Source organism: Asparagus officinalis, chromosome 4, assembly GCF_001876935.1.
Source record: "Asparagus officinalis chromosome 4, Aspof.V1, whole genome shotgun sequence".
In the NCBI taxonomy this organism is placed as follows: Eukaryota; Viridiplantae; Streptophyta; class Magnoliopsida; order Asparagales; family Asparagaceae; genus Asparagus; species Asparagus officinalis.
The window spans coordinates 141,529,390-141,544,112 of record NC_033797.1 but is presented as its reverse complement, the minus strand read 5'-3'; the positions used below and the strand labels follow the sequence as shown (position 1 = coordinate 141,544,112).

The 14,723-nt window shown below is 35.3% G+C and overlaps 1 protein-coding gene across 1 annotated transcript; it reads left to right on the top strand.

Moving 5' to 3' along the window:
• On the top strand, window positions 832-11,588 carry LOC109839588 (serine carboxypeptidase-like 35). Its single transcript, XM_020408077.1, has 8 exons — window positions 832-1,202; window positions 4,104-4,211; window positions 4,323-4,511; window positions 7,720-7,808; window positions 8,222-8,533; window positions 9,105-9,253; window positions 10,471-10,563; window positions 11,143-11,588. Exons 1-8 carry the CDS (start codon window positions 944-946, stop codon window positions 11,435-11,437), a joined length of 1,494 nt encoding a protein of 497 aa, XP_020263666.1. The 5' UTR covers window positions 832-943; the 3' UTR covers window positions 11,438-11,588.

The following is a 14,723-nucleotide window of genomic DNA, read 5'->3' as shown; positions in this document are numbered from 1 at the left end:
GGTTTGGTAGGAAAAACTTTGGGTGTTGGTTGGGAAAACAAAGGTAAGCGAGGTTGTTCAGTGAAGCCCCTATAGTTTCGAGGGGTTTTGTCAAATTTACTCAAAAAAAAATCTCAGTATCGCCGAAAATGCTAAATGGCACTTAAATACCCTATTGTTTCACCACATTTACGCTTAGATATCCTAAATCGTAAGAAGTAGCACATTAGATACCTAAGTTATCCATGGTAGAATATTGTAAGCTGGCCATTAAGAAAAACTTATTATGACAAAGTATCCCTTCTATAGGAATTTGAATGTAAAATTTAATTAAAAGACTGAGGGTGTGTATAGTGGTAAATACGATAATAAATAGGGTTTACGCAATCATAAAGATGTTAGGTGCCAATCACATGGAAATATTCCTAGAAATATTCCCAAATACAAGTAGGGGTGGCACTAGGGGCACACCCCCGGCCCCCCCCCCAACCACTACCCCACCACACCCTCTCTCTCATTTGCTACAGTGCACCGGGTCCCCCATGTGATTTTAAATTTTAAAATATCATATGGGGCCCGGTGTACTGTAGTAAATGAGAGAGAGGGTGTGGTTGTGGTTGTGGTTGAGGTTGTGCCCCTATCATTTTCCTACAAATAGTGCCATTTTTTATTACGACTTAAGATATTAAAGTGCTATTTTTTTTTATAATTGAGAGCATTAAAATACTACTTTTTGCGATTTAAAATATTTGAGTGTAAATATGACAAAACAATATGGTATTTAAGTGCCATTTAACCCCCCAAAACATTTTCTTCCAAACCCAACCCAACAACATTATTTACCCAACACGTTTCTTTATCCCATTTAACCCCCTCTCCTTTACTTATTCCCTCTCATCTAATAAACCCGGCTCCTCTCTCTCTCTCTCTCTGTAGAAGAGCAGCTTTAGTTGCTCTCTGTAAAATGACTCCCTCGTTGCTCCTCCTCCTGCTGCTGCTGACGCTGCTCGCAGCAGCCACCGAGGGTAATCGGATCCGGGTAAAGAAAGAAACCGGGCAAGGGTCCGACAGAGTCCGGAACTTGCCGGGCCAGCCTCCGGTGACTTTTCGGCATTACTCCGGGTACGTGAAGCTGGGAGGGGGCAAAGAGAAGGCGCTCTTCTACTGGTTCTTTGAAGCCGAGGGGGGGAAGAAGAAGCCGCTTGCTCTTTGGCTTAACGGAGGTCAGTAGTTTCCGGGTCCCGCGCCCGATTTATTTATGCTCCGGATCCGAACTGGGGTCGCTTTAGTACTAAATTAACGTTAACCCCATCCTTTTCAAATTCGTTTTTATATAAACCCAGAACTCAGTAAACAAAATATCGACCCTAACAAAGCAGCAATTGGGTTTAAATGTAATTCTCCACACGAGTGTTCTGAGTTTAAGAGTCGTGTTCGGAGAGCTGAACAGTGAGAACCATGGGAAATTTTGGGTTTGTTAGAAAAACACGAAACATCTTTTTTTTTGCCCCCCTTAATTAAACTAACTCTGGTGAATAATTGAGCGAGTTTGTGTTTTGTTAACCTACCGGTTTTGAGATTCAAACTTTTGAGCGTTGAAAGTTTCTGTTGACGTGACTTGCTGACGTGTCGTTACCCGACTCGATTAACTGAGCGCCCAAGATATTTTTCGTGCGGGTGGGCTGGCTACTCAAAGATATTATATTTTTGAGTGCTGTGACTGCATGGGATAGGTGAGTTGTCGTCTTACTGTACCGTGATGCACGACTGTTCACAAACAGTGCATCACGGGACAGTGAGTCGACAACTTAGCTGTCTTACTTATGGTTCCCTATTTTTGAGTACCGGAGCTATTTTTTTTATATTTTTTTCAACTCCAACAGTATTATGGGGATTTTTTTCAGGCCCCTTAGACCATCTCCAACCCATTGTACCAAAATGGTGCAAATTTTGCATCAAAATGGTACAAAAATCACATCAAACAGTAATACATCTCTAACTCATTGCACCATTTTTTCACCAAAAAAGAATATTCTCAGTATATTCTTAGTTTATTCCCTTTTATCTATTTTTATATTAATTAAGAGGTAAAAATAAATAGTTATAAATTTTTAAAAAAAGTGAACAGTAATACCGTAGATGAACAGTGCGACGCCATATTTGGTGCAACACTGTTCAAATGCACCAAAATGGAGCAAGAAATGGGGCATGATTGGAGAAGGAACAAAAATGCACTGTTTGCACCATTTTGGTGCTGGGTTGGAGATGCCCTTACACCTTTCAAAATTTGAAGTTGGACCTGAAATCTTTGATATTTTGATTTAGTCCCTCAAATCATTGAAATAACTATTCCAGGCAATCCCTAAACTCATTGTAATTTTAATCAGGCCCTCGAGATCTTAAGTTATTTTGAGCAGAAGTAGCAACTAGAGGACAAACGCATGACAACAGATTATTGATTCTAAAGTTGAAAGAGCTAAGTTCCAAGGGTACAGCGGGAAAAAAAAAAACTTTAATTAGACTACTTTAATTTATAGCAGACCAGAGAAAAAGTTTTCGTATAGTGCTTCTTGCTTGGATATAATCGAAAGCTACCCCATCTTCCAAAGCTCGAGGTGATTATGTTATAGGCTGCTAACGTGATTAATATTAATTAATGGGATTAGAAAAAAAACTATGAACTTTATTATAGATAACTTAGAAAATTAGTAGTCTCCTGTTTGTCTTCAAAATTTTGGCAACATGAGGAGTGGGTAAAAAGTGAATGTAGGCATGTGATCGACAATGTACCGACACAGGAATGTATTTTACTGCGATGTAGATTCTTCTCAATGTATAGTAGTTGTACTTTAGTTATTTACCCTTTAGAGTAAATTACACTGCACACCCAAAATCTTTCAGCGTTAATTGTGAGCGTCCCATGACTTTCAAAATCGCGCTAAATACCCAATAAAATTTTCAAAAAAAAAAACTCCATAGCCAACACCTTTATATCTAACATGACACATGCGACTCATGTGATTTGAAGTGACAAAGGCATGCCTTAAATTGTTAAACAAATCTTTTATGAATTTTTTTTTTCACATTTTCGATCTGTAGAAATCTTTCATTTTTTTATCATTCGTTCTCGTCTTGCTCATGTCTAGGTTGTTTTTGAACCCTAGCTTTTCTGGCTAAAATTATCCTTTAAAGTTGTTTCTTTCTAATTTATGGGGGGCTATTTGCATAACGTGGAATCCTTAGGATTTTCTGCAATTCCAAAAGGTGGCGGGGTTTACTGCAATTTTAAAAGTTTGACTACAAACAGCCAAAAGTTCTTGGTGGCTTAGTATAATTACCCTTTTTTTATACATTTAAATATGCTATGTAATCGCTGGACAGGTAACTTTCTTGTTGGCTGGTCTAATTCCTTGGAGTTCGGACTCTTATTTTAAGCTCCCTACGGTTCTTAATCTAATCCCCCTTTGTTATTTAGCCCCCCGGTGCACGTACGGTTGATTATCATGAATTCATTCTTTCATTTTCACTTTAAAAAAAAAAAAAAAAAAAAAAAAAAATCCCTTCCCCTAATGGAAAAGAGGTTAGACGCAAAAAGGTGATTAGTTGAGGAGGGAGAAGAGGATTTGCCCTTTAAAAAAGTATGAACTTGAATGTAAACTTACAGAAAGGGTATAACCAAAAACCCAAGTCAGTCAAAACGATAACGAAACTTTTCAAAAAGTTCCGGAGGATTTTGTGAAACACCCCAAACTTTAGGCGGAATCCCTCTAAATTTTCCGGTGGGAGTCTTGTCGGAACAACTGATATAGGAGTGACATGATCTACACCATAAATCAGCCGGGTGTTCTCATAGAATCCGGCGTACTCTTAACTTTTCATAGTTACGAAAAGTTTAGGGGCCGTTTGGTTCATGGGAAGGGCATTGGGCTTTGGGCAGAAAGCCTGCCAAAGTGCCAGTTTTGACAGGCTTTCTACCCAAAGCCCAATACCCTTCCCATGAACCAAACGGACCCTTAGGTGGGTTTTTTTTGCAATTATCACAGTTCTAGATTCTAGGTTTTACAAGTTGATTTTGATGTGCAAAATAAAATTCTCCAAAATATATGATACGGGAGTAAATGCAGGGCCGGGGTGTTCATCAATAGCGTATGGAGCAGCGCAAGAGCTTGGCCCATTTCTGGTCAGAAGCGACGGGCTCAACCTCACCCTCAACCCTTACTCATGGAACAAGGGTAAAACCCCTAATTAAAGCTACTAATTTTATGATTAACACTACGTGCTTCATAATTTACTTTATGATAATTAAAACTTGGTCTAATTTTAATTAACATTACTGCATGCAGTTGCCAACATCTTGTTTCTTGAATCACCTGTTGGAGTCGGCTTCTCCTATACAAACAGATCATCGGATTTGAAAGAGCTCGGTGATCGGATAACCGCGGAGGATTCTCATGACTTCCTTCTGTCTTGGTTTAAGAGGTTTCCTAGATTCAAGTCTCATGATTTCTACATTGCGGGAGAAAGCTATGGAGGTATACAAATATACAATATTAACCAAACAAGTGAAGTCATGGAAAAATGCAAAAACTCACTTTGTTTAAAGACGTCACGTAGCACCGAAACTTTTGTCAAACAACCCTAAAAATTGCTAGACAACCCCCAGCTTGACACCTCTTTTTGTGTGATGCGCCATATTTTGCAAGTTTTTTATTTGTAGAGCACGTGTATCTTGATGTAGGACGCTTAATCGAAAATTTAATGGATGATTCGGACATTCACGAGCTAAATACAGATTTATACTTCCGCAAAGAAACAATCATATCTTTCAATCCGGAAGGCGGATTCTGACATATTATATGTGTAAATCGCCTATCTCGACGAGACAGAGCCAACCAGATTGTCAGATTTTTACAATCTCATCAATTATACCCATATTTGGCTGAAATCCGAAAATAATCAGCCTTTAGTTTATTTTTAGTAATAAAGTTGGAGTCTGTTTTGTTTAGGAAACAAATCCGATTTGATCTCAGATTTTACCGGTGGACTTTCCTAATCATAAGGAGTCTTTTTTAGGAGTTTTAATATTTTAGGAATTTTTAATATTTTTGGTTAGTTCAGAGTTCTTGTAGGAATTAGAGAGAGTCATTGTAGGAATTAGAGTCCTTGTAGGAATCTTGTTTCTTTTTCTATTTAAGAAGAGTCTTGTAAGCCCTAGTAGGAATTAGAGTCCTTGTAGGAATCTTGTTTCTTTTTCTATTTAAGAAGAGTCTTGTAAGCCCTAGAGGCATAACTTTTTATCAATAAAATTTCGTTTTTCCTCAATATTTCTTCGTGGATTCGAAGCTCTTCGTGGATTCGAAGATCGTTCTTTGTGGATTCAGAGAACACCCTTGGTGGATTCCGAGGTTACAACTTCCGCGCTGCGTCAATTGGTATCAGAGCAAAGTTCCTCCGATCCGATGGCAGGTGATGAAGCCCCTATTTCTCGAACTGAGTTCGACGTGCTGAAGACCGGTGTTAATCAGATGAAGACTGCCGTAGAGCGACTTGCGTCGGCAGTGGAGCGTCTGAATACGGTAGGAGTTCAAAATCGCGTTGATGGTCGCCAACGACGTGATCCAACTCCATATGATAAATTCAACAGGGACAATGATCTTAAGCAAGACATTAGAGTTGAGAAGAGTAGTAAAGAAGCAATAAAGAAAGAAGAACCATCTCCGGAGCAAAATATCTTTCGCACGAGATGTACCGTGATGCAGAAGATTTGTAATGTTATAATTGATCATCACAGCAGTAAGAATCTTGTCTCTCGGCGTATGGTGGAGAAGTTAGGACTAAAGATAGAGAAACACCTACCTCTCTATATGATCGACTGGATTAGCATGGACAATGTTGTGCAGAACGATGAGAAGTGTCGGGTACGTTTTTCCATTGGCCGAACTTATATTGATGAGGTTTTGTGCGAAGTGGTCGAGATGGATACTTGTCATATGATTTTAGGTAGGCCATGGCAATTCAATAATGGAGCTACCCATAGGAGCAGAGACAATGTTTATATCTTCAAGAAAGATGGACGTCGAATTGTGCTCAAGTCTCTTATAGAAAAGGAGCCATTTAAGATAAAAGCTACTGAGAAGAAGAAACATTTAGTGACAAACAACGAGACTTTAACAGAAAACTTGAAGCAATCTAAAGAGGTCTATCATTTGGTTGTAAAAGAAGAACCTGCATCTACCGAAATTCCTCCTAAGAAGCAAACACTTGATATGCATGAGATTTATGATGGTGATATGATAGTGAAGATGGATGATATGCATGATATTCTTAAAGTGGTTGAGAGTGATATTGCACATATTGATGTTGTCCTGATAGAGGAGAAAGATAAAATAGAGAGTGATGCAATTGATGGTATGTGTGAATTGCTTGGTGGAGGGCTAGAGACAAAGGAGATGAAAGAATTGTGTATGGAGTATGACGCGGGATTCTCTTCTCTGGAAGCAAAGATTGTTAATAATTTCAAGGTGATGATACTTTCAGCACTAGAATATGAGAAGCAACATGGAACATATTTTGAGGAGTTTTTCAAGTCAATTACAGATCCACATGCTGTCAGACACATACACATGGTGTGTGAAAGATTTATTCAAGAATTTGAGTCAGAAGAAGTCCTAGCTGAAGAGGTAAAACAACAGATGGAGAAAATCAATGCTAAGTACAAGGCAGATGCTGATCGATGCAGGTTAAGAAAGATATTTATCGATGAAGCTACTATTCAAGCAAATATAAGCTCGAGGACGAGTTTCTTTCAACAAGGGGAGACTGATGTAGGACGCTTAATCAAAAATTTAATGGATGATTCGGACATTCACGAGCTAAATACAGATTTATACTTCCGCAAAGAAACAATCATATCTTTCAATCCGGAAGGCGGATTCTGACATATTATATGTGTAAATCGCCTATCTCGACGAGACGAAGCCAACCAGATTGTCAGATTTTTACAATCTCATCAGTTATACCCATATTTGGCTGAAATCCGAAAATAATCAGCCTTTAGTTTATTTTTAGTAATAAAGTTGGAGTCTGTTTTGTGTAGGAAACAAATCCGATTTGATCTCAGATTTTACCGGTGGACTTTCCTAATCATAAGGAGTCTTTTTTAGGAGTTTTAATATTTTAGGAATTTTTAATATTTTTGGTTAGTTCAGTCCTTGTAGGAATTAGAGAGAGTCATTGTAGGAATTAGAGTCCTTGTAGGAGTCTTGTTTCTTTTTCTATTTAAGAAGAGTCTTGTAAGCCCTAGATGCATAACTTTTTATCAATAAAATTTTGTTTTTCCTCAATATTTCTTCGTGGATTCGAAGCTCTTCGTGGATTCGAAGATCGTTCTTTGTGGATTCAGAGAACACCCTTGGTGGATTCCGAGGTTACAACTTCCGCGCTGCGTCATATCTCTTAGCTGAAATAACATTTTTTTGGGTACTTTTAATCATAACCATCTATTGTTTAGCTGAAAGGGTAATTAATTTATTCAAAATTTGAGCACTTACTTATCTCCTAGTGTATTTTACGATTCCCCTTTTACGTTCAGGGTGAATCACAATCGTCAACTACATAATAAACAGTTGTGATTAAAAGTAGCGACATGCACTAATTTTTGACAGTGAAATTATGACTTAAAGTAGTAGTGCAATCTACCTAAGCTGGTTTAACTAATCAATGCGTATATGTGTACATCAGGACACTATGTTCCTCAGCTTGCAGAGCTCATTTACGAAGGAAACAAAGCGGCATCAAAGGATTCTTATATTAAGCTCAAGGGTTTCATGGTGAGTACTCGAGTACCTATACCAACTTTAAGTTGGTCCTTGAATAAAATCACTGTAGATGTCACTAGAGTGCAAGAGACAATTAGCTGGCTACATTATTGTCTTTTAGCCGAGGCCATACCTAACTTTACTCTGCTTTGATTCCTCTTTTTTCTCTGGCAAGAAAAAGTAAAAGCTAATGCAGATCTAGAAGATTGCTGAAGTCTGTTAATAATGGTAGAAAAAGATTCTGTATGCTCTGAAACGCTTTTATCTTAGAAAAAAAAAACTTCCGTTTTTGGATGCATGTTAAAAAAAAAATCTCTGTTTATAGCTGAATTCTTAAATAAAGACGTGTACAACTGGGTAATATTGCATATAACACCCAAAAAGTTTGGCACGTTTTGAGATAACGCTAAAAAAAATTGTGTCAGATTGGGAATGCTGTAATAAACGATGAAACGGATCAAATGGGGATGGTGGAGTATGCATGGAGCCATGCCATTATTTCAGACGAACTGTATTCTGCGGTCACGAAAGACTGCAACTCCTTTAAAGAAGAAGATGATGATGGCCAAAATTCAAGCAGCGTACGTGCCTGTTCTCCTGCAGTCAAGGCCTTCATGCAGGCTTACTCAGATATTGATATCTACAGCATCTACACTCCTGTCTGCCTCTCGTCTCTTGAAGAAAGAAGATCGAGAAAATCTAAGCTCGTTGCAGCTCCTCGCCTTTTCTCTCAGCATGTAAGTACATTCTTTCGCGGAAGGAGCAAAATTTATTGATTTGGGTATCATTTGAAAAATCCTGATATCGTACGTATTGATTGCCCATAAAGTTAAAACTAAATTTATGTCTGTTTTGCAGAAAACCGATATCATTTTGTTAAACTTTAAAATTTTCATGAATAATTTTTCTAACTTTGTTTGTAATTTTATGTATTTTAATTGTTAAACTTTCATAAAACGACGAATTCAAAAGGGCGAAGAAAATAACATATATGCTTTCTGTAGATGAGGAGTTTTAATGTAAACTATTATGCAAACAGGTTATAGACGAAGAAAATTTTTGTGTGATTCTTCTAAAACTAAATAAAAATTTTAAAAAATGAAGATTAAACAAAAATGTTGTGATATTGAACTTTCTAATCAGAGTTACACAAAGCTTTCATTTTGCACTTTGAAATACTATGTATATACTTGCATAATCAAAGTACATGTTTGGTTCATAAAACTTGAATTTTAAAGGAACTTTATGTTATCTGTTCTCGACATTTGCCCCCTAATTGCTATGAATTAAAAGTTTATGATGAATTAGGAGCTTTGGCATGGGATGAGATGGGGGTTGGCGTCAGGATATGATCCATGCACAGCAGACTATGTGGAGAAGTACTTCAACAGAGAGGATGTCCAAAGGGCTCTTCATGCAAATATCACTCATCTCACCTATCCCTATACTCCTTGCAGGTATTTATGCTTTGTATCAACAAAGATAACCTTTTTTTATTCAGAATTTAAATTATACAAAACACTCTTGAATTATAAATCAGATAAAGCCCTCTAAACTTTCAAAGTACACCGAATACCCTAAAATGTTGGAAAAATTCAGGCTTGTTTAATACAATTTTGAAAATTCAGGGTTTTTTTCTCTTATCTCTATAAAGTTCAGGGTTTTTTTTATGAAATTTACCCTCATTTGGTTCAGAGTTTTACCAAAGCGCCGGGATTTGCTAATTATGCTGTGAAAAATTCCTCAAGGACCCAAAATATGGGACCAATAGAGGGGACAAGTGAGGTGTCCCCCTCCTATTGGATAATGAGTTGGCCATCATTAATGATGACCAACTCATTATCCAAGAGGAGGGGGACACCTCACTTACCAATAGAATGATGGCCAACTCATTATCCAATAGGAGGGGGACACCTCACTTGTCCCCTCTATTGGTCCCATATTTTAGGTCCCTGTAGCAAAGCTCTTATGCTGTGGATACATCTTGTGCGTTATTGGCATGTTCATTTATGGTGGTTGATCGTACCTTGTGACGCATGCATGCAGCATTCATTTCTTTTAGAAAAATATGCTTAATTATGCTCTGAATTAGCTCTATTTATAGCCATATATTTATTTCATTCTGTCCATTTCCCTGTCTTCTCCTCATTTAAAGCATAATCTCTCTCGTCCATTTCCAGATCTTTCGTGAAGTACCAATATTAAATGATTTCCCTGCTACCCATCTGCTATATTACTGGCAAATCTAATAATTAAATTTCTTTTCGTCTTCTCCTTATCAAGGCTAAGGTAAGTTGGTGATTTTGGCGGACAACAAATTTTATCAGAACATTTCACATACAACCAGGTGTTGCCGTTCCCTACAGCTAGCCTCGTCATATATGAAATGTTCTGATAACATTGTATCCATCCTAGCTAGTGCCTTAGCAACTAAGTCAAAGCTACGCGCTGGAACCTGGTTGTTGTATTTTTATTAGTATCTCATTCTCTTTTATTAGCACATACATCGCTGATCCGAGTAAGCATGTTACCCTTTACTAGTTTGTTTTCGCTCACATGCGAATCTCGTGGAAATATTCTTGACGAATGCCTGTGTATGTCGATCAATTGATTTCTAGCAACATTCTATGGATCTGCAAATAATACTAAGCTACTTCTGATTCGACTCTTGTAGTGAGGTGATAGAAAAGTGGAACGACTCTCCATCCACCGTCCTCCCGATCATCCGTAAACTACTGCACGCTGGTCTCCGCATCTGGGTGTACAGGTAATTCTTATTGCAGGTTGCATATTTTTAACATGCATATATGCGTTGAGTGGGAAAGACCAACAGCAGAGACCGACTAGGCTAATCTAATCGAACCGAATTGGCTCAAAATGACTTGACGCCTTTTTGGGCCACGAGTCCAAACATATTTAGCTATATACCTCCCTCTGTTAACTACTGATAAACCCCTATGCTATCGCCCAGTTGTGGGTGGGTAGACCTCCGTGCAACTCTGTTTCTGTGAATAAACCCCGTGAGTGAAACTTTTTGGCTCTTTTACCCTCAGGAGGTCGACTTACTAAAAAAAACAATTCTCTCTTTCTTTGAGAGGTAAAATGGTCAAAAAAAATATTTGAAGGGTCTACTCTGCGACAATAAAACTACATGGGATGGGATGCGATGGGGTCCATCCGCGATTAGGCGATAGTACACAGGGTCTATCCGCAGTTAACCCTTTAATATATGTGAGGTTACATCTCATTTCATGTCTTTGTTAAACAAACCTACATTTAACCAAATGGATGTGAAGCACTGCTAGCAGTAGGATAAACTGAACAAACAACTTTTGACGCTGTACAGCGGAGACACAGATGGTCGTGTTCCAGTAACATCAACCAGGTTCAGCATCAACAAGATGAAACTAAAGCCAAAGAAGACTAAAACTTCTCCTTCATCGTCATTGATCGATGAAAGCTGGAGAGCTTGGTATCATGAGAAGCAAGTTGGCGGGTGGTTGGTGGAGTACGACGAGGGGCTGACGCTGGCCACCGTCAGAGGAGCCGGCCACCAGGTTCCGGTGTTCGAACCTGAGAGATCGCTCTCTCTTTTCTCCCATTTCCTTGAGGGGAAGCCTTTGCCTTCTGCTAGATTTTGAGTGTGGAGGTGTATTTGTATGAGTTTGATGTGCAAGTGTAAAAAAAAAGAAAATTTTAAAACTCAACTCTTTGTGCGTTTCTGTGCTATGTTTTTCTGGTGCAGTTTTTGTGCTTTGTTGGTCTAGCTGAATAACTTTTTCGTGTGACAAATGTGGATTTGGTTATGATTAACTCTGTTTTTCTCCTAAAACATCTGTCATTATACAAAATTCTAAAACAATATATGCTTAGAAATTTGTTGCTAGTAAGATTTGAATTTTTGTTGTTCTAATATCATATAAAAAGTTCTTATCATTACATTAACCCTTCAAAAGTTATAGTAAAGATTGATGATTATAATTTTATATTCTAACCAGTGCATGTTTGGGAAATGTGGAAATCGAAATATTTTAAGAAGTTTATGAGTATGTTGCAACCAAAAAATCTACTTATCAGAGCAGACAAAAGAGCTTGGAAACTTAATATCTAGGAGTATGAAAGAGTATAGGAAAACTTAGAGATCAAATAGTTGATGCAAGATATTTTTCTTTTTGTCACACCAATTATCCAGTTAACAGAAAATATCTTATAGTTTATCTTTGCTATAAAAAATGACATTTGATTTGCTAGTAATAGGAGATTCAATAGTGAATAACTAAACCCAATAAGACATCACTCATGAAGAGATCGAGCTCTGTTCTATAAATTAAGCCCGAAACCAAAGCCCAGTTAACCACAAGAACGATAATATCTAATAATGCCATGTATACTGTATACATAGCGTTCTAGCTGGACTAATGATTCTGATTATAGAAATGAGGTGATTATAGCCATAGATAGAATAGCTAAAATTTCCAAGTTAACCCCCCAGCCACCTGTGTATGGTTTAGGTCAGCCAATTTGTATGGGGTGTTCCGATAAAATCTACACTCTTCTGGTTGTGTCTCCTGACAAAAATGTCATAAAACACATTTTTTATGGGCCTAAACCAGGACTCAGTACTTCGTTGATTTGATTTGAGCCTATTTTGCTTTGTATCATGTTAAAAGTCCTTTTATTCTAAGAATGTTTGAGAGACTGCTCGCGCGCGTACACACACACACACACACACACATATATATATATATATATATATATATATATATATATATATATATATAATTTCTAATTTAGAGTTTATTATCTCTTTTAAGCATCTAAAAGTAGTCTAAATTGATGCTGGTAAACAAAAGTAAGAATTAATTAAAAATATTCGGTTAAGGAATAAAATTTTTAAAAAATATATGATTGCTTTAAAATTATTGTCACCATATAAATCAAAGTAATTGCATGTAATTTTACTTATAAGTTGGAGCAGCAAAAATACAGTAGTAATATTTAATTGATAGATGTTTAAATCCATAAAAATAATAAAAGACTATAATATAATAGCTTAGGATCGATTGATTATAATTTAGAAATATTAATCTCTGATGTTAGTAATATTTATAAGGTAAAATAATATAATGAATTAGATATGGAGACACTATCAGAATGTTCAAAGATATCATTCAAAATAATCAAGTTATTTCCATTGCAAAAGATAAAGCGACAGAAATAAATCAAAAAAGCACTGACTGAGTTTCATTGAAGAATAATTAACAATTTTATCTCAATTAAAGAAGAATTCTCCATAGGAGATATAAGAAAAATTAGTAAGTATTCATAAATTTTATACTTTGTTGTTCAAATACTAAAGAAATTAAATATTAATACTATAATCTAAGGTAAATTGGTAATAAAAAATACAGGTATTTAGTTTAGATCTTTGTGAAAAATGATAGGGATAGAGCAAAAGTAACGTTATTGACATATAGAAACTCTTATTGGATGCATATATCAGAAGAATTTATTGTAGATGAAAAAGAGGTATCTCATAATGTTATTTAAGTAATAAATTTGGAACACAAATAATTTTATATATATGAAATTAAAATTTATTCTCATTGAAATAGAAAAAAATCAAAGTCTGTATTTTAAAAAGTTTGTGTTGAACATTAGAAATACACTCCACTTCTTTGTGAAGTTAAATGAGAAGATCAAAGAATAACGAGCCTAGGAAAGATAACAATGCAAAAAATACAACTCCAGCCTGATGTCACAATTAATATAGATGATGAAGACACTATTCTAGAATTCCCCAGGAAAAAAATAAAGGTAAAGAAGGATTGATCTTAGCTCAATAAAAAAATAAAATAGAAGAAATAAAAGACAATATTTTCTAAATATTTTATAGAATAGTTTAATTGTTTTGAATAAAACTAGGAATCTTTACAAAGGAGGTTCATGAACTTTTTTTTAGTACTTTAATATGCTTATGTGGATGTTTTTATCATATAAAAGTATACTAGAGTTAGCATTAATATTTAGTTTATAATTTTTATGAAGTTTATTAATGATTAAGAATAAAATTTATATTCTCTTTTGTCTTATTTTAGTATATTTTTAATCAATTACCTTGCCAGATTTAATATGTACTTGTTAGAATCTTTGAAATATTAGAGGTTTTTGCGAATTTTAAATTTTGAAGAAGTCTTTTATTGCAATTTTTGTAACTTTAAGGTTAATTTTGGTAAATTTTAAATTTTTAGGTGTATGAATGTAATCTCTTGAATTTATCTTTTGTTGTTTGTAAATTTTAAAAATTTAAAATTTTATGGTGATTTTTTATAATTTAAACTTTTAAGGGTGTTTCTATAATTTTTGAGATATTGAAGGTGTTAATTGAAAATTTTAAAGTTCTCAGAGGCTGCTGTTAATTTTTTTAATTTTGTGTTTGTTGTTCTAAGTGTGAAATTTTAAAATTTTTAGGTTCATCATAGTAATCCATTGATTTTATTTATGTTGTTTGAAAATTTTAAAATCTTAGAATTTCATGGTGCTTATTTATAATTTAAACTTTTAAGGGTGTTTCTATAATTTTTGAGACATTCAAGTATTAACTGCAAATTTTAGATTCTTCATATACTATATATTGCTATTAATTTCTTGATTAATGTTTATTGTTTTAATTTTTGAAACGTTAAGATGTTTTTTTAATTTTAAACTTTTCAGGGTTTTTTAGATTCTTCATGTATTATAGTATATTAGCTACATATAATTTCTTTATCTTAACAAACTAATAACGTAAAGCTATTTTATATATTTTATTAATATTTTTTAAATTGTTGAGTTATAGATAGCTCACGTAAGATTAGGATATGATATATTATAATTATGATAGATTAAGATATAAATAAAATATCAAAAATAGTGAAATAAAATATT